Source organism: Mustela erminea, chromosome 11 (genome assembly GCF_009829155.1).
Source record: "Mustela erminea isolate mMusErm1 chromosome 11, mMusErm1.Pri, whole genome shotgun sequence".
Taxonomy (NCBI): Eukaryota; Metazoa; Chordata; class Mammalia; order Carnivora; family Mustelidae; genus Mustela; species Mustela erminea.
In genome coordinates, this window is record NC_045624.1 from 1,435,122 (window position 1) to 1,462,317 (window position 27,196).

General features: G+C 49.6%; 1 protein-coding gene across 6 annotated transcripts in view; it reads right to left on the reverse strand.

Moving 5' to 3' along the window:
• UBE3C (ubiquitin protein ligase E3C) overlaps nucleotides 1-27,196 on the reverse strand; it is a 109,009-nt gene that overhangs the window by 37,186 nt on the left and 44,627 nt on the right. For 5 of the 6 annotated variants that reach the window (XM_032304263.1, XM_032304262.1, XM_032304260.1 and 2 more), the window contains 7 exons: nucleotides 24,547-24,704; nucleotides 24,156-24,388; nucleotides 14,954-15,058; nucleotides 14,219-14,306; nucleotides 13,098-13,195; nucleotides 12,021-12,153; nucleotides 6,203-6,450 (listed from right to left, as the gene is read on the reverse strand). In XM_032304263.1, coding sequence (XP_032160154.1) covers nucleotides 6,203-6,450; nucleotides 12,021-12,153; nucleotides 13,098-13,195; nucleotides 14,219-14,306; nucleotides 14,954-15,058; nucleotides 24,156-24,388; nucleotides 24,547-24,704 — 1,063 coding nt within the window. The remainder of the gene's footprint in view (nucleotides 1-6,202; nucleotides 6,451-12,020; nucleotides 12,154-13,097; nucleotides 13,196-14,218; nucleotides 14,307-14,953; nucleotides 15,059-24,155; nucleotides 24,389-24,546; nucleotides 24,705-27,196) is intronic. The other variant, XM_032304265.1, reaches the window with a different exon arrangement.

Here is a 27,196-nt window from a genome sequence, read left to right on the forward strand (position 1 = left end):
AATGAACACAGGCACAGCACTGACGACACAGGTACAGTAATCACCACAGTGCCACGCCGGCACATGGCTGGACAGATCACTGAAACAGAACTGAAAGTCCAGAAAAAACCCTTACATTCATTGTCAACGGACTCCTGACAAGGGAACTGGGTTGGTCTTCCCCAACCAATGGTGCTGGGACGACTGGACAGCCACACGCACAGCACCAAGTGGGACCCCTACCTCACACCATCTACAAAAATTAACGAAAAATGATACGTGACTGGAAAGAGAGGAGCTTATCTGGCCCCAAAACTGAAAAATAAAATCCTCAATCATACCATAAAAAAATTAAGTCAAAATGGATTAAAGACCTAAATATAAGAAATAAAACTACCAGGCTCAGAATGACCCACACAGGTGTAATTTTAGGACCCTGGGTTGAACCGTGCAACCAGGGTTTCTTAGATAAGCCTGCAGAAGCTCAGGCAACAGAAGAAAAATAAATGCATTAAGACGTCCTTAAAATTAAACACTCTGGAGCTCAAAGGTCGCTGTCAAGAAAGCAAGAGACACCCCACAGAATGGGAGAAAATACTTGCAAATCATCATGAGGATGAGAAGGGACTTGAAACAAGGACATATAAAGGACTTAACAGAAGACACACCGCTGAAGACACGGAGGACGGACTCAAGGGAACCTTCCTCCACAGAAAGATGCCCGACACCGCGAGTCCTCCAGGAGCTCAAAAGCACAATGAGATATGATTTCACACCCACGAGGATGGTTCTGATAAAAACACAAAAATAAACAAGTCAAGTAAGTAAAATAAAGAGATTAAGCAGACAGTGTTAAGTGTCGCCATGGTGTGGAGGAGCCGGAGCCCGCACACACTGCTGGCGCCCAGAGTGGGCTGCGGACAGGCAGAACCACCGATTCAGCACTCCCAGTCCGTGGCGCAGAGTTCTCTCGCCTGAGAGAGACGTACACATCTGTGCACACAAACACTCCACAGACGGTCCCGGCTCATGATGGTTTCTCTCGGGACTTTTCAACCTTAAATGATGTGAAAGCGACACTGTGAGTTCAGGACGTGGACCTCTTGCTGGGCTAGCGCTTCGAGGTCTGACTATTCCCAGTGATGCCGGCCGGTGGCCGCAGCTCCCAGCAGCCGTGCAATCACGAGGGTCAACGGTCGGCAGAGTGGGAAGAGTCTGCCCCCACCGCCCTCCCGTCCGTCACTTTCAGGACAGCGTTCCGTGCAGTCCAGGAGCGACTCAACACCCTACTGTCGCACAGGCTTCGTGTTTCCTGACTGCGTACCTGCGGGCTCATGGGAGCGCTCTGGGCGCACTTCAGGTGGGCCGTGCTCTGCGGTGACCTTGGCGAGGGGAAGTGTGGGAAATGCATTCTCAACATCTGATATCCTCAATTTATGATGGGTTTTTATCGGGATGTCACCCCGTCCTAAGTCAGGGAGGACCGGGACACAAATGCTCACAGCAGCACGATTCCCAACAGCCGAAGCAGGAGCACCCGCATGTCCCCTGTCGGATGGACGCGTAAACCACACGTCTTCCACCCACACAGCGGAGCACCAGCCAGCTCGAAGGAAGAAGTCCTGACACAGGCTACGGCATCGGGAACCTTGGAAACATTCTGTGAAGAAAGCAGTCACCAGCGGCCGTGTGTTGCAGGAGCCCACTTCTGTGAAACATCCAGAGCAGACAGATGCATAGACAGCACATGAGCGGGAGCCCAGGGCCGGTGGGGGCAGCCTGGAGCGGGGCTGCTTGTGCACGAGAGCTCGCCTGTTCACAACACAGCCACTGTTCTCCAAGTACACGGCGGCGACGGCAGCACACCTCCCTGAACCTGTCAGAAACCACGGAACGGTCCACTCTAAAAGGCTCACGTTCTACATCGAAATCTAATGATGTACCGTCTGCTGACGAACATAACATTTAAAAAAAGGGCTGAGGGACGCCTGGGTGGCTCAGTCGGTTAAGTGGCTGCCTTCGGCTCGGGTCATGATCCTGGCGTCCTGGGATCGAGTCCCATGTCGGGCTCCTTGATCGTTGGGGACCCTGCTTCTCCCTCTGCCTCTGCCTGCCTCTCTGTCTGCCTGTGCTCGCTCTCTCTCTGACAAATAAATAAATAATAAATCTTAAAAAAATAAAAATAAAAAAAGGGCTGAATTTTATGGAATGTGAATCATTTCAAAAAAGCTGTGATGCATCTATCAGTATATTCATTTATTTTTTTAAAAAGTCACAAGAGCATAATCTGCTTTGCAGGCACTGGATTTTTTTTTTTTTAAAGATTTTATTTATTTATTTGACAGGCAGAGACCACAAGCAGGCAGAGAGGCAGGCAGAGAGAGAGGAGGAAGCAGGCTCCCCGCTGAGCAGAGAACCCGATGCGGGGCTCGATCCCAGGACCCTGAGATCAGGACCTGAGCCGAAGGCAGCGGCTTTAACCCACTGAGCCACCCAGGCGCACCCAGGCACTGGTTTTTAAGTCACTTCTCACATGGGCTGACTCCAGGGTGCAGAGTGGCAGGTCCGTTTCCCAGGCAGGGTCAGGGAACGGAACGCAGCTGCATATCTGCGAGGAACTTACTCTACAGCTGAAAATGAGGACCGTTCTGATTAATTCTCATAGGAAACAATGTAGCAACGTTGATTTCTTATTTCCTGAAGAACAAGAGACTCCTTAACCGCAACCCATACGTACTGAGTCGGCGCACGGCACGTCCTCCATTTACCCCCTGGCGGGACGTCCCTGCAGGGGGCGCCACTGTGTCCTTCCGGCCCCGCCCTCCCGACCTCCTAGCAGGTGGTCACTGTTCACCTCTTGTCCTTGATACACGCTCTTCCCTTCCAACATACCATCTTCTCTGACCTTCCTCCCCACACGGCCACTCCCCGTGGTCCCGTGGGTGCCAAAGCGCGGAGGGCCGCGACCTCAGCCAGGCTCCGGGGCCAGCAAGAGCTCACCTTCTGACCTTCCCTCCTCGTGTGGTCCACACGCACCGCCGCCCCCCGGCCCACCTTCCCTGCTCGGGACCGCTGATGCCAACCCCTCCCTCCCGGCTCCAGAGCTGCTCAAGCCCCAGGCGGCCGCTCCAGTACAAACCGAGGAGAACTGCGCAGTGAACGGGTTTCCCCGAGCCAGCGCCGGCCGGTCCCACCGTGCCCCGCGGACAGCTCTCCTGGAGCGCGGCCCCGCGCAGTGTCCGGCCGGCCGCTAGGCCGCTCCTCGCCCCTCTCCTCCCCCCGACAGCTCACCTGCACCGAGCCGCCCCAGCTTTGAAAACCAACCCACCCACACGTTCCTGGACCGTGTTCTCACTGTGCTGGCTCCCCTTCCCTCCAAAGTGAAGCCTTCTGAAAAGGCCACCGACGCCCTTTACTATTTTTCTACCTTCCCTCTTCTTCACCGCACAGCAAGCTCATTTCATCAAACCATGTGGCCACGAACATCGCCAAGGACAACCCCTGCCCATGAGCTGACGAGCGGACATCGGACGTGGCTGTCACAGGAGGGACCGAGACTTGGCACTACCAGGAGCGAAGCGTTCGCACGGGCTACGCCTCTGACGATCCTCAGAAACACGACTCCAGGTGAAGGAAGCCAGTCCCTATGGGCCACGTATGTGAGGTGCCATTTCACGTAACGCCCAGAACGGGACACAGTGGAGACTAAGGGTAGTTATCGTTGGCCTACGGTCTGGGGAGGGGAAAGGACGAGTGTTAGCAGACACAGGAGAGGAATGCTCCGAGTCTGACGGCGGTGATGGCTGCACCACTCTGAACACACGGAGACTCCTGAATCGCACACCTGAAAATCATTCATTCGCCGTCCACTCAAGTGATCCCTACGCCCACGGTGGGCTCGAACTCACAGCCCCAAGATCAAGGGCTGCACGCTCCATGGACCGAGCCAGCCGCTGAACCCCGCGCTCCCGGCAGGCCAACCGCAGGAGTGCGGATCGTATCTCAATACGGTGGTGCTAAGAAAAAGCACCAGGGACATAAAGCCCTGCGGACCGGTCCCGTGGTCACTTTTCAGCCCTCCCTGACCTCAAAGCGTCACGTTGCTGTGAGCAAGGCCAGCACTGCTGAGGACCCAGGCACAGTCCCAGACCCTTAACTCTGAATCTCCCCCTCTGAAACCCATCTGCCCCATGCTGTCCCCTTACAAATGTAGTAAGTCTCAGTCATTTGCTCAAACAATGATTTTCCATGACCCCCCCGATGGAGACCAAAGATTTCACCATGGCTCTTTGTCATTTGTCTGTTGGCTTGGCTCTCCAGCAGGGTCAGCAAACTGTCCTGGAAACAGCCCAAGAGCACAGGCTTTCTTTGGGCTTGTTCAGCTGCCATAGCAGGGAGAGCAAGCGTGCGCTGTAAATGACACCTACTGGAATTCTAATAATCTCCTTCTAACTGCTAAGACGAGGTGGGTGGAGTTGGCCAGAGGCTGCAGCTGGCCGCCCTCCGTCCCAGCGCGTCACCTCTAGTCATACCTGTTAACCTGCAGAAGCCCCACTGATGTCAATTCTAGTGTCATAATCCAATCTGTCCCTCAAAACGCGGACATTGCGGACAGTAAATACTGAGTACGCAGCACTATCCCACTCTTCAAGAGGGGAACCAAAATGCATTCCCAGACTATCCAAAGATGCTAACGAACTTCCCCCAAATACCATGGAAAACATTTACCTATCTGTAACAACACACCAATGATTCTTGGGTAATGTACGTGTTATGTAATAATGATCTTATTATATGTTGTGACCCTTTACAGACCAGATAGGTTCCATCTTTATTCTACGCTGTGAGACAGACCCACGTAATGCAAACAAACAAGGAAGACATCTTCTGAACTCAAGCTGGCGGCCGGCCGCAGCCCCGGAAGGAGCCAGCATGGCCGGTGGGGAGGACAGAAAGAGGCTGCGTCCTTCCAGCGAGGTGGGCCAGCAGCGGCCCCTGGGGCCCAAGCACTGCGCTCTCCCCAGCCTTCGCCTCAGTTCTCAGGATATACAGTGGGCTTCTGGGTCAGACAGTGGGTTTGGGGCAAACCTGTGTCACTGCCACCAGAGTGGCTGCTCGTGCACAAGCGTCTGACCCTGGGGGTCCTTGCCCGCTGCCCCAGACACATCACATTTTCCCTGTCACCAGAGTTACGGTGAGTGCCATGAATCATTCGTTCAAAGAAAAATCGAGAACCGACTTTCCATTTCCCAGGGAAATAGCCTAGATGATTTCCCACCTCATTTAGAGCAGTCCAGACCCAAGTCTCAATTACTGATTTTACCGGGATGTCTGTCAGCCGCGTGCTGCTGGGGTCAGCAAAGTTCCACCTGGCATCTATGTAAGTACAAAGACTGCAACAAATGTGTCCTCATCAAAGCGACCCCTGAGAGAAGGCTGTCCTGGAGATGAACCAGGACAAGGGCCCCCAGCAAATGGGACACAGGGCATCCTGACCATGGCCTTCCAGCCTCCAGAACTGGGAGAAGCAGATGTCTGTGTCCCCTAAGCTGCCCGGTCTGTGGTGCTGGTATGTCCCCCCGAAGGCCTGTAGCAGGCTGCCCGGGTTTATCACTGTCTCACCGGGAAACGGCTCGCTCCCACGAGGCTACACCGCTCACAAATCGTTTCCCCTCATTTACAGGAGAGGGAGAACTGTGTGTGTGGGTCGGCAGGGGTGCAGCATTCTGGTTATCAGGGCACTTCTGTCACCTCATCCTTAATGGCCATTCTCCCGGAGTCTGCGAACAGCACACACAATGCTCGGCCCGTGCGTGGCACCGGTGTGCTTCTACCTTGCGTGCAGCACTCCGCAAGCTCACAGAACCTTCAGAGGACCCCTTGAACGCTACCACAAGAGTGATGGGGAGACTCACAGTACTTCCAGGGGGCACACTGATGGCAAGAGACAGATATCCAGAGACTTCGACAGACAGGATTTTACGTTACACGTTCCCCAGGTTTTCTGTGCCATACAAGCGATTTATGCGTGTGACTCCTGTGTGTGCAACGTGTAACGAGGAAACGTTGAGTTATTATGTGAAAGAACACTGCTCAGGGTTCACCAGGATAAGGTCGGCAATCCTGAGCAAAAACCTTCAACGAAGCAGATAGCAACCCCACAGAAAGGAAAAGCTTCTGCATCCGGCGGTCCAAGGTCCGTTTGCACAGAAAGCTCCCTTACCTTTCCAAGCATCCGGCCCAGGAAGTAGTAGTGTCTCGCAAAGGAGTCTCCCACGAGCATCCGAGCGGCCGGGCTGGGGTACAGGAGCCCTTCATTAGTGGTCTTGAAGAAGCCCTGGTTGGGGTTAAAGCCTGACTTGAGCAGTTCATTCAGAAACTCTCTGAAAATACCGCCACCGTCAATGCCGGCTTCATCCAGGCCATGGGCGTTCAGTAAGTGCACACGGATCCGCTTTTTCAAATCAGGCTCTGTAAAAACGAGCGGATAACGGGGGTGGAGGGAGAAAGGATTTTAAAAGAAGGCAATAAAATAAGCCGGTACTATGGGGAGTTTTGGGAAAAGGAGCAACAATGTTAAAGATGTATTAGTGCAGGACTCCAAACACAAAATAAAACAGATGATGGGGCACCTGGGGGGCTCAGTGGGTTGAGCCTCTGCCTTCGGCTCAGGTCATGATCTCAGGGTCCTGGGATCGAGCCCCACATCAGGCTCTCTGCTCAGCAGGGAGCCTGCTTCCTCCTCTCTCTCTGCTTGCCTCTCTGCCTGCTAGTGATCTCTGTCTGTCAAATAAATAAATAAAATCTTAAAACACACACACACAGATGATGGGCCCGCTGGACCTGTATGTCCCCCAAAGCTGACAATCGGAGAGAGAGAAGACGTTCATGTATTACGCATGCAGATGAGGAGAAACCGAGTGCCCAGGACGGGATTAAGTTATCCCTCACAGTCTAAAGGATATGACACGATCTAAAATAGTCTACAATATGCGGAGAGGGCAGAGGGGATTAAGCACATAAGAGTACGAGGGACAGAGACACAGATGCAGGGATCCGAAGGGGCACGTGCACCCCAGTGTTCACAGCAGCAACATCCACTATGGCCAACTGCGGGAAGAGCCGAGATGCCCATCGACAGACGAACACATAAAGACAACGCGGTATATATACACAATGGAATACTACACAGTCATCAACCCCCCCCACAAACCTCGCCATTTGCGATGATGTGGATGGAACTGGAGGTAATCATGCTAAGCGAAGTAAGTCAATCAGAGAAAAACAATTATATGATCTCTCTGATAAGAGGAATTTGAGAAAAAAGACAGAGGATCATAGGAAGGGAAGGAAAAATGAAACAAGACGAAACCAGAGAGGGAGACAAACCAGAGGAGACTCTTAGTCTCAGGAAACGAACTGAGCATTGCTGGAGTGAAGGGGGTGGGAGGTGGGGGGCTGGGTGATGGACACCGGGGAGGGTGTATGTTGTGGGGAGTGCTGGCTGTTGTGTAAGGCTGATGAACCATAGACCTGTACCCCTGAAACAAATAATACATCCTATGTTAATAAAAGAAAAAGAAAAATACTAGGGGAACAGAAATTATTACCGAGGAAGTCAAAAGACAAACGAATAAAGGGTAACAGTACAGAGTCTCTGAAAGAGGTGCGCGAAGCAGGAGTCAGAGCCCAGAGTCCACATTTTCACCGAATAGTGTCATTGGGCTGAGAAGCGTGTGTCTGTTCAGTTACAGTGTGTCACAAAGAAAAACAAAACAAATTTGTGAAGTTGCTTAATCATGGCTGGTGTCTAAGAGAACGTCCAGCCAGGTCCTCCAGAGGACAGGACTGCTGGACTTGCCTACAATGTGCCACAAGAGCCTCAGGACGCAGACCCCAAACACAAGCCAATGGAAGGGAAGGTGTTGTGCCAGAGTCCAAAGCAGGTGGTCTGCACGGGACAGGCTCAGTCAAGCTGCAGGTTTCAGAAAGTAACCCTCGCGCCCTCATCCCTGTGCCCCCACCTCCCGTCCCGCGGGCGCTCTGCATCTCAGTAGGCGGGGAGGGGCAGAGGCGGGGGCCGCGGGCCCGAGGGGCAGGGGTGCAGAGCAGCTGGCCCCGGGTCTGCCTGAACACGGCAGTGGGCGAGTGTTAGTACTCCTGAAGTCCTGGAAGCCAGCTGTGACTATTCTAGAACGTGGCTCAGACCGGGCCACGCCGATTTACCAGACGGATATCTCCCCACCATGCCTGGCAGCACAGACTTCATGCTCCAAGGAGCCGGCAGAAGCCGTGCCTGGCGAGTTTGGCGCTCATGCCGGCACCTCGCTCGGGAGTAGGGCAGGCAGACTGACCGGAGCCATCTGCGGACGGCCTGCTTTTGTCCTTTGTAAGGAATAAGGACCACCCACTACTCACCCCGAGCTAGAACTGACGCTAGAATTTCACACACATTACTTCAAGTCCTTCAACAACCTGCTGGGTTAAGAATTATCCCCATCCCGGATGGGCTAAAAGGGTGCAGGCATTAAGGAGGGCTTCTGTTGGGAGGAGCACTGGGTGTCGCCCAGAAGCGACGAAACCCTGAAGCCCACTGCAGACACCAGCACTGCACTGTTCGCTAACAAACGAGAATTTAAACAATAACTTGAGGAAAAAAAAAAAAAAAAGAATTATCCTCACTCTGCAGTGAGAAAACCAAGTACAAGGAAGGTCGAGTTACGTACGTGAAGACACAGCTAACGCTGTAAAGGGCTGTAATTTAAAGACAGGTTTACTGCCTACAAAGCACAGGCTTTTATGCTATACCATATTCTCTTCTATGTTTAAAATTTAACTATGGCTACATGAAGAACATGCTTTTTACGGCCAGACTCCCTGAGCACGTTATCCGCACGAATTCTGATGAGGAGGATGACCACATACGTTCAAGCTCATGGCCCAGGTAAGATGCCCAAAGAAAGCTAAGTGGATGACTGGAGGTGCAACTCAAAAAAGCAGTCGGGGACGTCTCACCTGCACATGTTCTTCTTAATACCCAGTTTCATGGAGGAACAGAAGCCTTTGTTGTCATGTGTCATGTTTCTCAAGCCGCCAGCAGGCAGCGGCAGATCTTGTCAAAACTGTAAGTGTACAAATGTTGTCAGGGTGACACTCGGCTACGGCCCAGGCTCTCCACACTCACCCCCTGTGGCACCAGTAAGGGGCTGGGAGTGTGTCGTCTTTGCAGACGCAGCGGCCAATCACAGAAGTCCCCCCTGTGATTTGGCGGGAACTGAGATTCTGTGTCCCCTGGAGCTTATTTCTGAGAAGAGTGCCATGTAACGGCTCAGTGATATTTTCAGAAGCAAACCTCGCTGGAGATATCTTGCCACTACTTGTTTCCAAACGCAATTTAGTATCTACTTATACATGAAGGTTTCAAGGGGAGGGAAAACCCCCTAAGTAAAATGTTATTTGATTTGACACCATCATAGTTTCTTCCTCAGGAAAACGATGTAACAAAGTGAAACCAGCTCCCACTCCAGAGCCCAGACAGGCAAGGCTGTCGGGAAGCGACTAGAGAATGGCTCAGGGCCGGCTCTGGCAGAGTCTCATCCAAGCTCATGGGCGATGATTCCAAGAGCTACAGCAGTCCGGAGGCCGCCATGACCATTCTCCGTGGCTGGCACTGGGGGCGATGGGAGCTGCGCACCGGCACCTGCTAGGCTCCCCACTAAGAAGAGAAATGGCTCCGCGTCTCTGAGCTCCCGCAGCCGGCTCCATCGTGCTCGGGGCCGACACCCACACTGCAGAAAACAGGCCTGAGGGGCAGCCGGCTGGCTCGGTCTTGGGGGAGCGAGTTCAAGCCCTACACCGGGTGTGGAGACTACAAAAATAAAATCTTGAGAGAGAGCGGAAGAAGACCGTGCCGAGAAGACACGCACACGAGATGGTCAGAGCCCATAAAGGCTAGACGTGCTGTGAGGGCAAGACAGTAGGCAGGGCCGTCATAGTGACTGCCTCTGTGCAAACAATCAGGGCTCGGCACCTCACTCCGATTTCCCAGAAGTAATTCTGAGACGATGTTTACCTTTACTACTCTCCCTAGCAAAATGCCAATTTTAACACATAATTTAAATAAGTCACGTTCCTAAGGCCTGACTTAGAGAACACGGGCTGAGACGGAAAGCATCATAACGTACGATTAGGAGATTTCTCCAAATGCCTTAAACTCGGTGCAGCTATGAGCGCGCACCTGGGCAGTTAGGGGGTGACCAAATTCTGAATCAATTTACGCTGCAGGATTCATTGGGAAATTTGGGGCTTATTATAGATAATCAGACAGTAATGTCTTTAAACATCATCTACGTGAAATGGGGCTCAAGTTAATTTAAAGCCGCTGAAACACACACCTGCCCCCGTTGGCCGGGGGGCTCACCCCAGCTCCAGTGCATTGGGGGGTGGCCTGCTCCGAGCGTGCACAGGATCGGCGTGCGGGAACAGTGCAGCCAGCACTGCCCCTCGCCTGCAGGGCCGCCTCCCCTCTCGGAAGCCCCACGGCTTTATGAACCCCTCCGGCATCAACCACGCCTGTTCCACCCTCAACAGTCTGGAGCCAATGGCACGTTTACCGTCTTGTCTGTCGACGGAGTCCCCCCAGGTTCCATCGCAAAGCCAGCATCGACTGCGCAGCAGCTGGCTGAGAGGAAAAGGGCCGAGGACGCGGTCCCGCAGCGTGCAGAGCCTGGCCAGCGGGAGACACAACGCAGAGCGACAATAGCTGATTTGCGGGAACTGGATCCCCACAGACGGAGGCCCCGTCTGTTTTCAAAAGTGTGCTGGGCTTGAAGTCAGAGCGCCAGATTCCCCCCTCGTTCACGCAGAAAACTCAGAAACGTACTATGCTGGGCAAGAGCACGCTGGTGCAGTGGGGGCCCTGCAGCCCGGGGTCAGGACTGGGCTGGTGGGGTCCAGCTTTGGGGCTGCCACACAGGTTACACGACATACCCGCAGCACGGGAGCGTCAAGTCCTCGCACACTAACCCGGAACAGACGGGGCCAGCGACTGCGGCTCGTCCCGTTATTCCCGCAGCATAACACAATTGGCTCTTGAAGGAAAAAAGGACATGAGGTTCTGCTCCCCTAGAACAAGCAACTGTCCCTTCACTTCTGACACTGTCCCATCATCTCCTATAGCTGCGCCAGACGCCGCTAGCATCCACCGTTCCTTCCCTGCACTGATGGAGCCCCAACTCCAGTATCACCAGTATCACCCAGTATCAAGGACACCATATTCTGAAGCTAAAAGCATCCATATATAAATGATAATGCTACAAGTTTCACACTGGGTGTCCAATATTCATGTGAGGTCAAACATGTCGCTGAGCTCTAAACGCGACCCGCATCACCCTCTCTGAGCGACGGCCTCCTGCCACCGACGCACGCGCCCGTCGCAGAGGGGTCTGCCTGCGGCGCGGTTTCTTCTGCTCCGTTAAGTGTGGCTCAGAGATTACAACACAGAAGTAGGCTACTCTATGGAGTACGGAATGTCGACAGCTGCCCATCAACAGTTTTAGATGTAAGTTGTCAACTGAATTTTAGACACAGACATTCATGGGTGAAGTTTCTAGCTTTAAAAAAAAAAATCAGTATTTGAAAGGCTCCTGTTGTGATAACTGCCAGTGTTATTTGATAACACACACCTACGGAATCCGACATAGCACGTTTCACTGAAAAAGTCATTACAGAACAAGATGACAGACACTAATGCTTTAATGATTACCTTTCTCTTTTCTTCTTTCTAAAAATGATTTTACTCATTTATTTGCCAGAGAGAGAGAGAAAGAGAGAGCAAGAGAGAGAGAACAAGCCAGAGGAGCAGCAGGTTCCCCAATGAGCAGGGAGCGCGATATGGGCTCGATCCCAGGACCCTGAGGTCATGACCTGAGCCCAAGGCAAACGCTTATTGACTGAGCCACCAGGAGCCCCTAATGATTCCCTTTTCCTAAAATGATCCCTCGCCTCCCCCGCCACACACAGATACACAGAATTATATGTACCATTTTCTGGGGAAAGTTTGTCATAAGCATCTTCATAAATATAATTTCTTCTTATTGTGACATTAATTCCATCCAGAAATGGACCATCTCCTTGAACTTCTTGCTTATCTGCATAAATCAACCTTTGAAAGATCTGAGAAACAGGGTAAGCTGTCAGGTTATGTAAGCAACAGACTTTTTGTTATAAACATAAGCAACAAGAGGAAAATCTGTTAAGTGAATCTTAACTTTTCTATCTCTATAAATTCTGAAGCAAATTTTAAAAGCCAAGATATCAAATACAGACTTTATGCCTTCTCAGGAAAGGTGCAGTACTTACGTATTTGTAACATTGCTCTTTCCTCCCTTTTAGAACAAAATTTAAGACTCCCTGCTGTAGTATATACTCACTATTCTCTTCTGCAAACCCTTCAGAAAAACCCAGGGGGGAGAGGAGAGACAAGCTCCGTGTAGCTGTGGACTACTGTGGGTCCGGCCGTGTCCCTAACCGCCAGCAGAGGGGGCGCAGGAGCCACGCAGTGCCGGGCTGCCACCGGCCGCTCCAGCAGCCTTCAAAGAAACACCTGCTCATCCTACAAACGGAGCGGGCGGGACTAAAATCACCCTCCCGAAGCCAATACTTAAGAGTACCCTACTAGTTTTTAGAAATTTGCAGAGTTGATGAATACAACAAACAAAACATGTTAAATCTCAAACAGGTGCACTGGTCAGAAATCGCCAGACTCCTGCTCCCCCCTCTTCTGTGAGGCTGTGCTGGTGAAAAACGACCCAGCAGACAGTACCAGCATATCTTATTAAAAGAAGTGCATTTTCAAAAACAATGCAAAATTTACTAGACAAAAGGACCTTCTCCCCCCATTATAAGAAGACAACGGTGTGACAGGCCTTTAAACTAGTTACAGCTGTCAAGTCTACGCAGAGGCATTTGGTCAGACCACGCTCTTATACGTCACCATCAGCGACTGCAATCTCGTGAGAAAAACAGCGATGACATGACCAGCGAGCCACTAGGCCACACCGAGCCTTCCTTACTGGTGCTGGTTCGCACTGAAGCGACGGAGGAACCGCGGTGCGCACCTTGACCCGCTCCTCGAACGGAACCACGAAGGGCAGCTCAGTCAGGATGGCCAGCTGTCGCTCCTCCGACACAGAGAGAGGCAGGGACTCCAAACCCACTGCAACACACAGGGACACCTCTGTCAAGCTCTGCACACACGTGACCTCACTTCGCCGCACTCTGCCGACATGGAGTTGTACGGACGGAAGGCCCGCACTGACTCCGCGTCCGGTGCGTGCCGAGAGCACTTGCTTACTTCGGGTCTCTGTGTCCCACTCAGGTAACTCTCGCAGTATTTCACACTTTTTCATCCTTCTATTTGTTATGGGATCTGTGATCAGTAATTACCGGTCACTGACTACTCAGATGACAGCCACCATCTCCTGGCTGAAAGTGTTCTGAATGAAGGTATGTACGGCGTTTTCTTAGACGCAGTGCTATTACGTACTAACATTCTTTTTTAAAGTAGGCTCCACACCCAGCACAGAGCCCCACGTAGGGCCTGAACCCACGACCTGAGATCAAGACCCAAGCTGAGCTCAAGAGTCAGAGGCTTAACGGACTGAGCCACCGAGGCGCCCCTGCATACTTGACTTTTACATGCTCTAGAAAAGCAAAAACTTCGTCTGCTTCGTTCACTTTATTGCAGTGGTCTGGAGTCAAGCCGGCCTGTCTCAGAGGGATGCCTGGACTTTTCCTTTCCAGACTCACAAGGCTACCCACCACATGGTTCCATTTAAAGCCGTGCTGGAAAAGGCAAAGCTATCAGGACAAAAGCAAGTCAGTGGTTGCCAGACGCTCTGGTTGGGCAAAGGGGTCACCTCCGAAGGCGCAGGAGAGATTTCCGGAGCAGTCAGGATCAAGGAGACGTTTACCCCAAATCACAGAACACCAGGGGCATCTCCGACTCTTGGTTTTGGTTCAGGTCATGACACAGGACTGTGGGAGCCCCGTGTCGGGCTCTGTGCTCCGCATGGAGCCTGCTTAAGATTCTCTCTCTCCCCCTCTGCCCCTCCCCCCACTAAAAACAGTTCAAAAGAAATCTCAGAACAGTACACCAAAAAGCGAGGATCTCCCAGTATGTGAAGCAGAGCCCACGACCCTGGGCTAGGGAGAACCTGCCGGACCACAGAGAACTCACCGTCCAGGCTCGACTGCAGGGGGCCGATTCTCCCCATCCGCCGGAACCTCCACACGTGTCGGGAAGCCGGGACGTAGAGCTGGGTGACCTGTGGGGCCCGCAACCTGGCTTTAGCCACATCGCTAAAGACTTGTGCACACCCAGTATGAAACTGGTGTAAAACCACTGCTTTCTTTCCTTAAATGTTTTCACGGTCTTCTTTCTTCTAGACCCTCTACTCTGCCCTCATCCCCAAGACCCTGAAATGAATAAAATCATGCCCTTTTCTGACAAGTAAGAATGAAAATTCAAACAGTTCATGACCTTTGTTAAATTTCTAAAAATATTTATACTATTGAATCTACTTTAGGTCTAGATCTAAGTAATATTCAAATTTGTTTCTGTTCCTTTAGAAAGTCAAGGACATGCCCCTTCTCCTTTAAGGGCTATTAAATACACACTGACAATTAAAACACCAATAAAAGCAAAACCCCTTGCAATCCCAACAAAGAACCACTAGGCTCCAATATAATTTGTGGTTAAAGGAGAAAATTAGGTCTAAACAGTGAACTCAGGACACATCTTTAAGTCAATGACACTGCTACAGATTCTATGACCTAAGAATTAATAATAAAAAAGTTTACCGTTACTAATTACATAGTAAGTAATAAATGAAACAATTTAAAAGAATTTATCCTTGTCCCCAGAAAGACAACAGCTTTTTCAGAAAAATATTAGAAGGATCTTTCAGTAAACCTTATCTGCTTTAATGTCTTCTTGTTCCGACAGCCAGTGATTTGGAGGGCAGAAATTTCTCCTCGTGTCTCTGGACTTCAGCATTTTCACTAGATTGGTGATCACCTGCAGAGGAAGCAGACGGCAAAGTCACATGAACAAGCTCAGGACAGTCAGGCCGCAGAGACGTACGTACCCCGTCTGGCGACTGCAGGAATGAATTTTGGGTACAAAGCAGGGAGTGAGTGCTAACAAAGGGAGGAAAATTATCGGGAATATGTCAAAGGCAGACTACAAAGGAGGTCGTAATGGAGTTTTCAAACACAAATTTGGACTTGTATTAGCTCGTTTAAGCTATAAATAGGCAAGAAATCTCCAAGTATGCAGCAATTTCGTGGAAGTCTGCCCTACAGCAAGATCACTTCCTATCTTCCTGAAAGGACACTACAAGAACACTGAGGGGAAGAAGTGTCCTGGAAGATCTCTGACATCTGTCAAAACACGGAAAACCATTCCAGGACCTCCCTCATGTCAGTCTCTGGGGCCGGGGTACTTGCACACAGACCCAGTCTACCCTGTCATGGAGCGTCCCCGCACCCCCACAGCTCAGGCGCTCGTTATGCCCCTGCAGTGAGCACCGGCCCCTCCCCGGGTCCGCAGGAGGCCCCCGAGGGAGACAGTCCCAGATACCTTCCTGGAGGGCCAGGAGGCATTCGAGCATTGACCTGGCATCAAAAACCAATCGCCAATTTAGAAATGGTGATGAACTGACGGCCCTGCCTATTTAAAAAAGACCCAATGATGGGGTCTCCAACTCTGGATTCCAGCTCAGGTCACAGTCTAAGGGTCCTGGGATCGAGCCCGCAGTGGGCTCTGCTGGAAATTCCCTCTCTCCTTGCCCCTCCCCCCATGCAGGCACCTGCTTGGTCTCTCAAAATAATTAAAATCTTTTTTTTTAATCTAAAGATTTTATTTATTTATTTATTTATTTATTTATTTGTTTATTTATTTAACAGGCAGAGATCACAAGTAGGCAGAGAGGCAGCAGAGAGAGAGAGGAGGAAGCAGGCTTCCTGCTGAGCAGAGAGCCCGATGTGGGACTCGATCCCAGGACTCCGGGATCATGGCCCGAGCGGAAGGCACAGGCTTTAACCCACTGAGCCACCCAGGTGCCCCAATAATTAAAATCTTTAAAAACAAACAATAAAAAAAGACCTGATATTTCATATTAAATACAAATGTTCGTTGTAATAAACCAAGATAAACCAATGTAAAACTGTAAATCCAAAGCCTTAAACCTTTACAAACAGGATTTGATCACACAACTACTACTATGTAGCTGAAGTAAGACCATGAGAATATTTTCTGAAAAAGTCAGCCAGGCCTCTATGCACACCGCCTCTAGCAAGTGAAATATAACCCGGGTGCGGAATTAGGATAAAATATAACTTGGGTAAGGACTAAAACAAGGATAACATAATAAATTTCCAAGACAAACAAGATTGCATAATTTCAATTGTTAATAGAGATTTCCCATTAAAATTCCACAATTTGGCATCCCTATACGATAGAAACACAGATGCTTCTTTTATGACACGCGAACTCTGGTATTCAGGACACCAAAAATTCCGTGTCCAACACAATGGGTGAGAAAGGGCCCTTGGCTGACACCTCAGACCACTAGAATGTGGACCCCCCACTTGGACGAGAGGCCTGGGGACAGAGGAAACAGTAACGCCCAATGCAGACAGAACGACATCAGTATGAACGTCTCAAGGTCTGGGTACCGCTTCTGGATGGAGGGCTGTTTCTCACCAAGTTAGTGGTGACATCTACCCTGTGGCACCTGGAAGCCTGTCCCGATACTACAGTAATATCCTTTCTGAATCGGCAGAAGCAAGCTCAGGTTAGTGAACCGCAGGTGGTCACCTGCGACTCCGGGACTGCGGTGCTCGCCAGGGGCTTCTGGGCTCACGACAACTGCCTCTAACTGCAGCTGCGGCAGAGTACCAGCCGAGCATGGGGCTCTGTCTGGTCAACGCCACAGTCATGACAGAGTGTGCTCACTGACCTAATGCACTTCAATCTCCAAAGTCTCTCGGTTTCGCTCCCCTAAAGAACAGAATGGGTGTCAGTGAGTTCCGCTGCAGCGGTCCTGTCTGGGACGGGGCCAGGTCAGAGCCCACGGAGCACACCGTGTAAGCACACGCTCTTCCAACAGCGGAGACGGAAGCACCACCATCTTGTGTGAAGAACATCTCAGCCATCTTTCCATTTTCGTAACCACCTATATTAGCATCTTAAAGATGTTCAGACTGAACAGATATTGGGCTGAAATTTACACATAATACACAACTGTTAGCAAAAGACATGTTTTCTGACCAATATACAAGCGTATTGACTTGGCAGCCCCTGTTCACTTACAGCTTGTGCACATTGTCCCCTGGATGTTGACACCCTCATGGACGACCTTCCCCACCACACAGCAGAGGACACTCAGCTTTGCTGAAGGTAAGAGACTTGCTCCAAGGCTTGCCAAAGGGCAGAGCCAGGGCTGCCTAACTCCAGAATAAAACCTTTCATCTGTCTCTTGGTGTCATCTCTCAAGCTCTGGTTCTGAGGTCATTTACTCTCCACAGGTCACAAATATTAAACTACCGATGAAGGAATGAATGCCGTAACTTACTTTCTGCTTTTAAGTTACTGTGAAATTTAACACTAAAAAGTTTCAATATAGGGCACCTCCTTTCTTACTCTCACATTCTAAGCATAAAAAAGGAAGGATCATGTACTACTTACTAATGCCCTGGTGTCAGTGACCCTCTTTAAAAAGGAGAGGGAGAGGGACGGGGAGAAGCGCGAGGCACAGAGTGACGGGCCTCAGGAAGTGTGTCGAGGCCGTCCGCAGAGTCACTGCGACAAAGCAAGTCTCAAGTTACACTTGACAGCAAACCAACCTTGAAAGTGAGTCCCAGACAGGATCACCAGAGGAAATAAAGGATACCTCACTAAATTTTAACTTTCAATAAATACAAAATAATTTTTTAGTATATACATACTCCAAATACCGCATTTTCAAAAAATGTAAATAGATCCAAAACACCACATAGGACATATTTTTAACAAAAAAAGCCTTTGTTATTTATATGAAATTAAAATTTAAGTGGAAGACACATTGTTACTTGCTAACCCTGGATCAATTCCCAACAAACGTTTTCAGAAATGTCGAATCCCACGTCTTAAACTCAACTAGAAGCACTTTCCTCCTTCATTTAGACTAGTTCTCTTCCGGGCACCCGGGGGGCTCAGTCATTCATTGAGTGACCGCCTTCGGCTCACTCAGGTCGTGATCGCAGGGTCCTGGGATCAAGCCCCGCCCTGGGTCCCTGCTCCGCGGGAGGCTGCTTCTCCCTCTCCCTCTGCCTGCTGCTCCCCCTGCTTGTACACTCGCGTGCGCGCTCTCTCTCTGTCGAATAAATAAAATCTTTAAAAACTAAAAAAATAAACCAATTATCTTCTAAGTCATAAGAAAAATACAAATTTTAAGAAACCATGAAAATCTGACTCTATTTGTGATGCCAAAACACCTTTGACCATGTCCCCTTTCTCCGCACCCACTTTCAGGATCACACAGTCAACTGCCACCCAAACACTTAGCACCGAGGGGGCAAGTGTACGGAGGTAAGCACTAAAATGATGGAAACAGACTGGCGAGCGTAGAAGGTCAGGAAGACTGGGGTCACGAATTTGAACTGGGACAACAGACAGCCAGTGCTGAGATCTGACGCATCTGTCTCCAGTCAATTTTATTCAGTTTTCTGGCACAAATATGCCCACGACAAAAGACTGTCCCAAAACTGAAGAAATTTTTTTTTTTTTAGAGATTTTATTTATTTACTTGACAGAGAGAGATCACAAGTAGGCAGAGAGGCAGGCAGAGAGAGAGAGGAGGAAGCAGGCTCCTTGCTGAGCAGAGAGCCCGATGCGGGACTCGATCCCAGGACCCTGAGATCATGACCTGAGCCGAAGGCAGCGGCTTAACCCACTGAGCCACCCAGGCGCCCAAAACTGAAGAAATTTTAGATTTAAACAGGACCTAAGTCCTGGGTAAGCCCAACTTCGCAAACTGAGGCCCAAGGTTATACATATCGGACCAAACTGACCCCTGGCGCCGAGGCCCGTGGTTCTTTAGCGCCACACACTGAGTTCTCCTGCTGGTGAAGGCCCGAGCAAAAGCCCCAAGAGCCAGTTCAGTTCATCTGGGGGGAAGCCAGTCCACCGTTCGTAACTGCTCCCTGGAGCCCCCGCTACGTAAGCAGTCGGACTCGAGAACCAGCGGGTTCAGACGTGAGGCAAGATAGAGCCATCAATAAGCAAACGCTGGGCTAACTCGGTGTGCGGCTCAATCGAGTTTCGGCAGACCCCAACAGCTGTAAGGAGGGTACGTTACATTTGTTTGGGGTTTAACTCTTGTCCCCCACATCATGTTCTCCCGTGCCAGATCAAACCTTAAGGATTATACACATGCTCAGTAACTCAAAAAATTATTTAAGTAAACAATCAGAAACACACAAAATTGCTATACACACTCTATTGTCTACACTTGAATTAAGAATAGGTGATACACGTGAACAGGTTCCCTGAACCCAATGTTAAAAAGATCAAGTCGGTGACTGCTTAGAAACATAGAGATGCTCCTAAAAGTCACCCTCGACAGCTGTCCCAGGGCAAGACAGCAGATTAACAGGCCCTGTCTCACAGGACCCCGTATGTTTCAGAGTGCACCAGCTACGATCGTCACACGAAATCCTGGTGACTACACGCTACATCACACACATACTGAGCACTGTATGTACATTAGCTGGCTGAAGGCCACGGAGGGTAAAGTCTGACATTTCTGAATGGAGATTCTTGACATTCAGTTAAATTACTGTAACCCAAAAAGAGTACATATAGTCCAAATTGCGAAAGGCAACTGCAAGACTAAATTATATTTAATATAAAAGAACAATCTCTTTTTATCTGAAATTTTCTATGTAAAATCTGATAAGTAAAATCAAACATCTTGGGTAATTTTTTTTTTTAAGATTTATTTACTTATTGGACAGAGAGAGAGAGATCACAAGTAGGCAGAGGCAGGCAGAGAGGGGGAAGCAGGCTCCCCGCAGAGCAGAGAGTCCGATGTGGGGCTCGATCCCAGGACCCTGAGATAACGACCTGAGCCACCCAAGTGCCCTTTGGGTAATTCTTCAAGAAGTTCAATACAAAGTGCAGGATACAGACAGCACACGATCTGCGGGTACTTGAGTGCGGTGAAGTACAATGCGGTAAATGTGTGTCTTGTAAGAATTTTCCACTAACCCGAGTTCATAAGAGACTATGTAGAGACAAAGTACAAGGAAGACCAGTGAGGACCAGTCCCGGGAGCACCGTCTCGCAGACCAGAACGGCTGTTCTCCTAGAGTAGAAGCTTACAGTGACCCCAGCGTCGTTTTTCCGTCCTCCGTTCTCTCACGGTACTGATCTCGTTTATCTCAACGTGATTAGCTGAACATTTGGTTTTTTCACCACGCAGAAATGCTGAGAGAGCAAGCGCTAGGCCAACCGCCACTCACGATTCCCCGGGGGGGCGGAGTCCGCGTTCTCGGGCCTGCGAGTTCGAGGAACTGGTGAGAGCGGCGTCCCTTCCACAGAGGCCATGACGCCCCCCACACAGATGACCCAGGGCGAAGGCGAACCAAGTTCTGTGAAGCCCTCCGTTACTACTCCTGAACACTGCTGTATTTGTAAAGACAACAGGATTCTCCAGGATGTTTAAAGCACTACAAAATTATTTCTTAAAGTACCCAACCTATTTGGTAGTCAGAAACAAAACAAAACCCCCAAAGGTGGGAAAGGGCGCTCTGAGAACACAGGAGCCTGGTTTCACCAAACAGGGAAAACTAACGGCGGCATGCCAGGGTTATGTGACGGCGTGGCTGTCGTTTTAATTCTCACTTAAAAAAAAATTCTTTCTGGAACTGAAACATGAAATCAGCCACTGAGAAAGCGAACACCAATCACAACACACACTGCTCTCCCTCCGTACAGAAGCGCGCGGATGAGGAAGGCGTGAGGCACCTCGTTCCTGCTGCGCGACACACCTTCCTCCTCGCAGGTGACCCGCCGGCGCAGCGCTGCACACAAAGGCATGGCAAACAGACTTCCTACCTCCGCACAGGGCTAAAGGAACCGCAGCTATAAACTGCACGTCAAGAGGAGTTTATAAATTTGATAAACGCGTAAACTGTTTTAGCAGTGTCACTGCAGGGCTCAGCAGCTGACCTCAATTCTCACAGCGACAAAGAAAGATGACTCTAACCACTTAAAATTCTATGTTCTGTGACCAGCCAACAGAGCCTCTCACAGAAATTAGTCTGAAAGGACCAACGTAAGACTAAGAAATGAAAATGTTGGTGGTCGAAGGAGTCAGGCCTCATTATCTGCAATTCTGTCAAAACCAGCAAAAGGCAGGAAACCGTTGGCAAAATGCTGTTACCTTCTCTGGTTGATTCTACCTTGAATTCTTCAACTCAAATTTGGCACGAAAACACACAAAAAAATCTAACATTCTCTTCTAGTACTTTTTGGAACGGGGTGCAGAGCAGCGGAGTTCAAGGGAAGGCCTTAACTGCCCCAGCCCTGGAGTGACTGTGTTCACTGACTCAGTCTACGTAATGCTCTTACAGTGTCTGGGACACAGGAGCCACGGAGGGGATTCTTTTCATCTCCCATTAAAGATAAGTTTTTCTCAAAAGAAAAACCAGTAGCAGCTAAGCCCTTCTCTGCAAAGCAAAGAGTATGCCTTGAGTTTTCATTATTTTTAGGGCTCAGCTTACCAGCAGGTAGTGTAACTTTGTTTTTACCCCTCAAAGAACAGAAATTCTGTTCAAAAAATTCTCTTCAAACAACTCTGTCCTGAACTCAGAAGGTCTTTGTAACAACTCAATTTCAAACCTAAATCAATTCCTTACCAAAAAAGTAGAACTTCTCCTTAATTCCTAAAACCTTTAATCCTTAATCAAGTGGTAATGAGTCATTTTGAGGCATAAGAAAAAATTCACTATAAAATTTTTGCTTTTTTTTTTTTTTTAAAGATTTTATTTATTTATTTTACAGAGAGATCACAAGTAGGCAGAGAGGCAGGCAGAGAGAGAGAGGGAAGCAGGCTCCCTGCTGAACAGAGAGCCCGATGTGGGACTCAATCCCAGGACCCTGGGATCATGACCTGAGCCGAAGGCAGAGGCTCAACCCACTGAGCCACCCAGGCGCCCCTAAAATTTTTGCTTTAACGTTGAAGCAAAATAAAGCAGGGCCCAGGAAAAGTATCTTCTATAGTATTATTTTTATTTTATTTTATTTATTTGACAGAGAGAGATCACAAGTAGGCAGAGACAGGCAGAGAGAGAGAAGGAAGCAGGTTCCCTGCTGAGCAGAGAGCCCGACGCGGGGCTCGATCCCAGGAACCTGAGATCATGACCCGAGCCGAAGGCAGAGGCCTACCCCACGGAGCCCCCCGGGTGCCCCCATTCTGTAGCATTATTCAATCCTGAGGTTTCTCGGTCCTAAAGAGAAGCCCGTCATATGAAAATCATGAAATTCTCAATAGGCGCTATAAAATAACGAGATTATCTGACACTGTGCACAAAACCTGGTATCCTACATAATGGAAAGCCTTATTAACAGAGTTTAATACTTGAAGAAAAACACATATGCTACCATAATACACATATCCAGCCAAGTGTACCTAAGAATTCTAAGTTTGAAATAGGTTAGGTAGCTTATTTTTAACTTAGAAAAGTCGCAAAGTTGTCAACCTTTAAGAATGGATATATTAAGGGTTCAACACACGCCCTTTAAAGTTTTCTTGGGAATATAGGGCTAGGTAATTAAAATAAATTGTGCAAACATATATTACATCAATCCGCACAAATTATAAATTCAATGATGCATTAGGACTGTGTTCAGTGCAATCAAAACATTATCAGTTACTCTCGCTGCTACTAATGCTCACGCTCCTAAGTGAAATGTGTTGTAAAATCAGGCAGAACGGGCCGGACAGAGACTACCGCGCGCTCGTCGGATGAATAAGCAGTCCTTAATTAGCCCATCAGGTTAAGTGCAAGCATTAATGGGCCTTTCCTAAAGTCTAGCTTGACATCTTTCTCCAAACATGGCCAAGAAGAAAGTTCCATTAGCAATATTAATACAAGCTTAGTTGATCATTTTCATTCAATTAACTTCTTTCAATTAAATAGATAGCTTGACAAAAGCAGTGATAAAGGACCTGAAGGGACAGCTGATGACTCGAGCTGCACATTAGTGTGCTAGGGGTCGCGGGTATTAAACGGACTGTAAATCCAGCATTCAATTTGGAAAATGCACTTCTTCTGCTCCCACTCCTTTAATGAGCGATTTTAGCTGACTAGATGTGTTTGCTGCAGAAATTTCATGGCCAGTCAAGCACCCTTTTTCTTTTCTTTTTTCCTACCCCACCGTTACATTCTCAGCGGTGGTGACTTCCCGCCAGTGCACCAGCCACAGCCACTCATAACTCCTCTTTCTGCATGGTTAAAAACGAAGATATTTTTAAATAATTTATATGCCACTTGCATTACATTAATGACCTTATCCCCTACCTTTGTTAATCAATTTCTGAAAAGATTAAAGAAATACAATCTGTAAGAGATCGTTTAGTGAAAAATGAAAATATTTAAAAATTTTATTTATGGGGCGCCTGGGTGGCTCAGTCGTTAAGCGTCTGCCTTCAGCTCAGGTCACGATCCCTGGGTCCTGGGATCGAACTCCGCGTTGGGCTCCCTACTCCGCAGGAGCCTGCTTCTCCCTCTCCCACTCCCCCAGCTTGTGTTCCCTCTCTCACTGTGTCTCTCTCTGTCAAATAAATTTAAAAAAGCAAAATCTTAAAAAAAAAATTTCATTTATAATTCATCGTTACTCATACTTAAAGCCACTTTAAAAAGACTCACGTGATAATGTAAAAACAAGGGTTTCAAAGAAGGCAAAAGTAAAATGAAAATGACTTTTCATTTTAAAAAGTTTTGCAAATTAAAAATTATGCCGAAAACAAACCTGTACTTCTTATGAAATGAGTCGTCAGAACACATCTGTACATTACTTGACCTCGGTAAGCACACACACAAGCGCAAACCCACGTACAGCTTACCTTAAATAACTGAACCCATCGCTTCTGCTCCATCTGTATGCACTGCTGCATCTCAGAACTGGTTGTAACTCCGATACTCTGAAATGCGGTAATATATTCTTCTCGAACTTCCGGCTTTGTTTCTGGATAAGCCAACTTGATGATCCCTAGGCAGGCATCTCGAAGGCAGCGAGACAACATTATCAGCTCTTCCAGAGTAAAAGGCATCATTGATGATTGTCTTTGACCTACAACTGGAAAACATAATCCAATGTTCTATCATACTTGGCTTTTTTTTTCTTTCTCATTTCTTAATACAATGAGAGACTTAAGGGACTTAAAACTTTTCTATCACCTATGAAAACGGACAGGCCATGAAGCCAGCAAAAAACGGATTCTTCTGAACTCTCACCTTCTATGGGATCTCCAAAGAATTCATTGTCATGTATGGAAATTAGCGAGTGACTGAACAGAGAGCTAAACAGGTAGAAGAGAGGTATGATCCGGCTGGAGTCGTCCAAAGACATGGGGGCGCCCCTGGAGATCACCTGCAGCAGCGGCACCATAGACCTTGAGACGGCAGCAAGAACAAAAAAAGATTTTAAGGTTAGTTCCAATTTGCGAATGAATTAAGACATGACACCAGGCAAAATCAGCAGGGAAAATAACATTCCTATTAGCAACTGAACTCCTTAAAGGGAAGGTAAAGTCCTTCTAACAATGTCGGTTCATAAACTGCTCAAACTAGAGGGCAGGACCCCAAGCCACCACTCTCAACTCCTGCTCCCACTACTGTGATCACCAGACAAAAGCAATCACTGGGAGTGCCAGGGGCCCCCAGACAGGGTTACAGCAAGTAACGCCGCTACCTTCTGGGTTCGAACTACCCCTCCTCCTGCTTCACGTATTCAACCAAGTATCTGCTCTCGCGCTGCTCTCACGAAACACCTACCCAGTGGCTAACGTTTAGGACCGTTAAAAACTGCTGAGTGTGGACCCCTGATAAATGCTTCAGGAACAGAGATCCCCCTCGGCGTACGGGGCTTTGTTCCTGTTAGCCACACTTACCTACCAGCTCGTTACCGCTCCTGCTTTTCCCAGGAGTCCTGGCACATCCTAGGGCAGCTCGAAAGTAAGGCAATCTTCCGAGAGCTCTGTCGTCTCTCTCATGCGTCAGGAGCTCTGAGCTATTAAACTTACTTCTCCACCCAGAACCTGTTCCCCCTCCCCCTTGGGGAAATGTGGTTCCTTGTCCTGTTGAACACTCAGTGACAGAGGTTCACCGGCTCTTTCCAATCTATAAAGCCCCAGGGTCCCCTACAGCAGGTCCTATCAGTCCCGCGCTAGCAAACGTGGGCAAGATCGCTGTTTGATCTTCATACTGCGGAGCTCTAGTTCTACACAACCACGGACCTGTATTAGATGCGATACGACGGAGTAAGGATCCACAAATTAGCAAGTGGTTGCCCACGACTGCCAAGAGTTACGTGAGAGAGCAAGGCAGAAGTGAGGCCAGGCAAATGTCCTTTCACTCTTGTGGGGCTTTGGTGCACTAGCCTGAGCCACCCGGAGCTTTAGGGCTCCACAGGGCCCTTCAAAGAAGAGCACTGCCACCAACAGGTCCGTGAGGACAGGGGCTCTGACGTGCAGCCTGAACTCTGCTGTCACAGAGAAGAACCGTCGTCTGACCGACTTCCTGTGCGTCCTGACCCTGAACGTGCAGCCAGGCTCTGGGCACTGGCTGACGGAAGCAATCTGTCCAAAATAAAAATGCAGGGAAGACACATAAAAAGGGACAAGGCACAACCGTCCGACCTCATGGCCAGAGCCAGGCTGACAGAAAAAGGGTCTTTATGTTAGGATAAAAGAGGTGTGGGGGCTCCCTTCGAACCAACCAGACCGGAGCGGGCAGGAGCCCTCCTGCCCCTCCTGAGTGACTCCCCACCAACTCGAACTGGGCCCTCACACGATGAACTGACGACAGACAGAGGAAAACCAGTTTAATGTCACGTTCCCCTGATACTAGTAGAAACGGTTGGCACCTCTCGGTTCCCTCACAGAACCACACAGACAACAGAGAACCGTGACAAGCGAATGCTATTCGGGGGGACACGGTGCAGGTCAAGTTACAGAAGAGTGACACGCCAGCCCCCAGTGGTCACCCCGGCACTCGAGCACGCCCAGCAGCTGGGCCCAGACGCGTCGGCGTGTGCAGCGCTCCCGCACTCGGGTCCCTACGACGAGGACAATCATTCAGCATGAGCTTATCCCATGAGGTAAACAAAAGGAAGGAATCGTTTCCTTTTAGACGACAGAACACGTGACCGGCAAGGAGGCCGGATGCGCGCCTGTGGTCTCCTCCAGCAGGGACACGAGGGAAGCACGTGTTTCTTCACTCCCTGCGGGCCACACTTTCTGCCGTAAACACTGACCCAAATACTCCTCTGAGACTGAACACAAGTCAATCTCAAAGACTTCTGAGCAAATAAAAAGTCCATAACTTACCATAATGGAAAAGCCACAGATTGAGAGCCTGGGGAGTTGGCCGGCGTGGGAGCAGCCCTGAGACCGCAGGTAACCCCCCGCCTCCAGACACGGCGCCCCCGCCCGAAGGCCACCGCGGCCCTTCCCACGGGAGTCTCTTCTACACGAGTCGCTGCCTCATGCTCTTGCCGAGAATGAAGTCTGTCTACTGTGACCACCGTAACCACAACTTACTGCTCGTGTCGGTGGGGCAAGAAACGGGCAATTCACAGTCAGAACAGTCTGCACAGAGCCCAAGCCAAGGAGGCCCCAAGCCGGCTCGGGCGGGGCTTTGGTGGCGGGAGGTCCAATGGCAAAGACGAGCCAGGAGCCCACACGCTCCTGCCCCTCAGCTGTGCCTCAGTCGCCCCGGAGTCTGGGAGGTCAGGATCCCGGGCTTCCAGCTCAGGCCACCAGCACGTCGCCAGGTTAGCAAGGAAACCCCTGTTTTCTCCTGCTCCTGTGATGACCACTATGCTCGCTGGAACTTACACATCCCAGTGGGACTCTTGTTAGGAAACAATTTCCAAATTAATTCA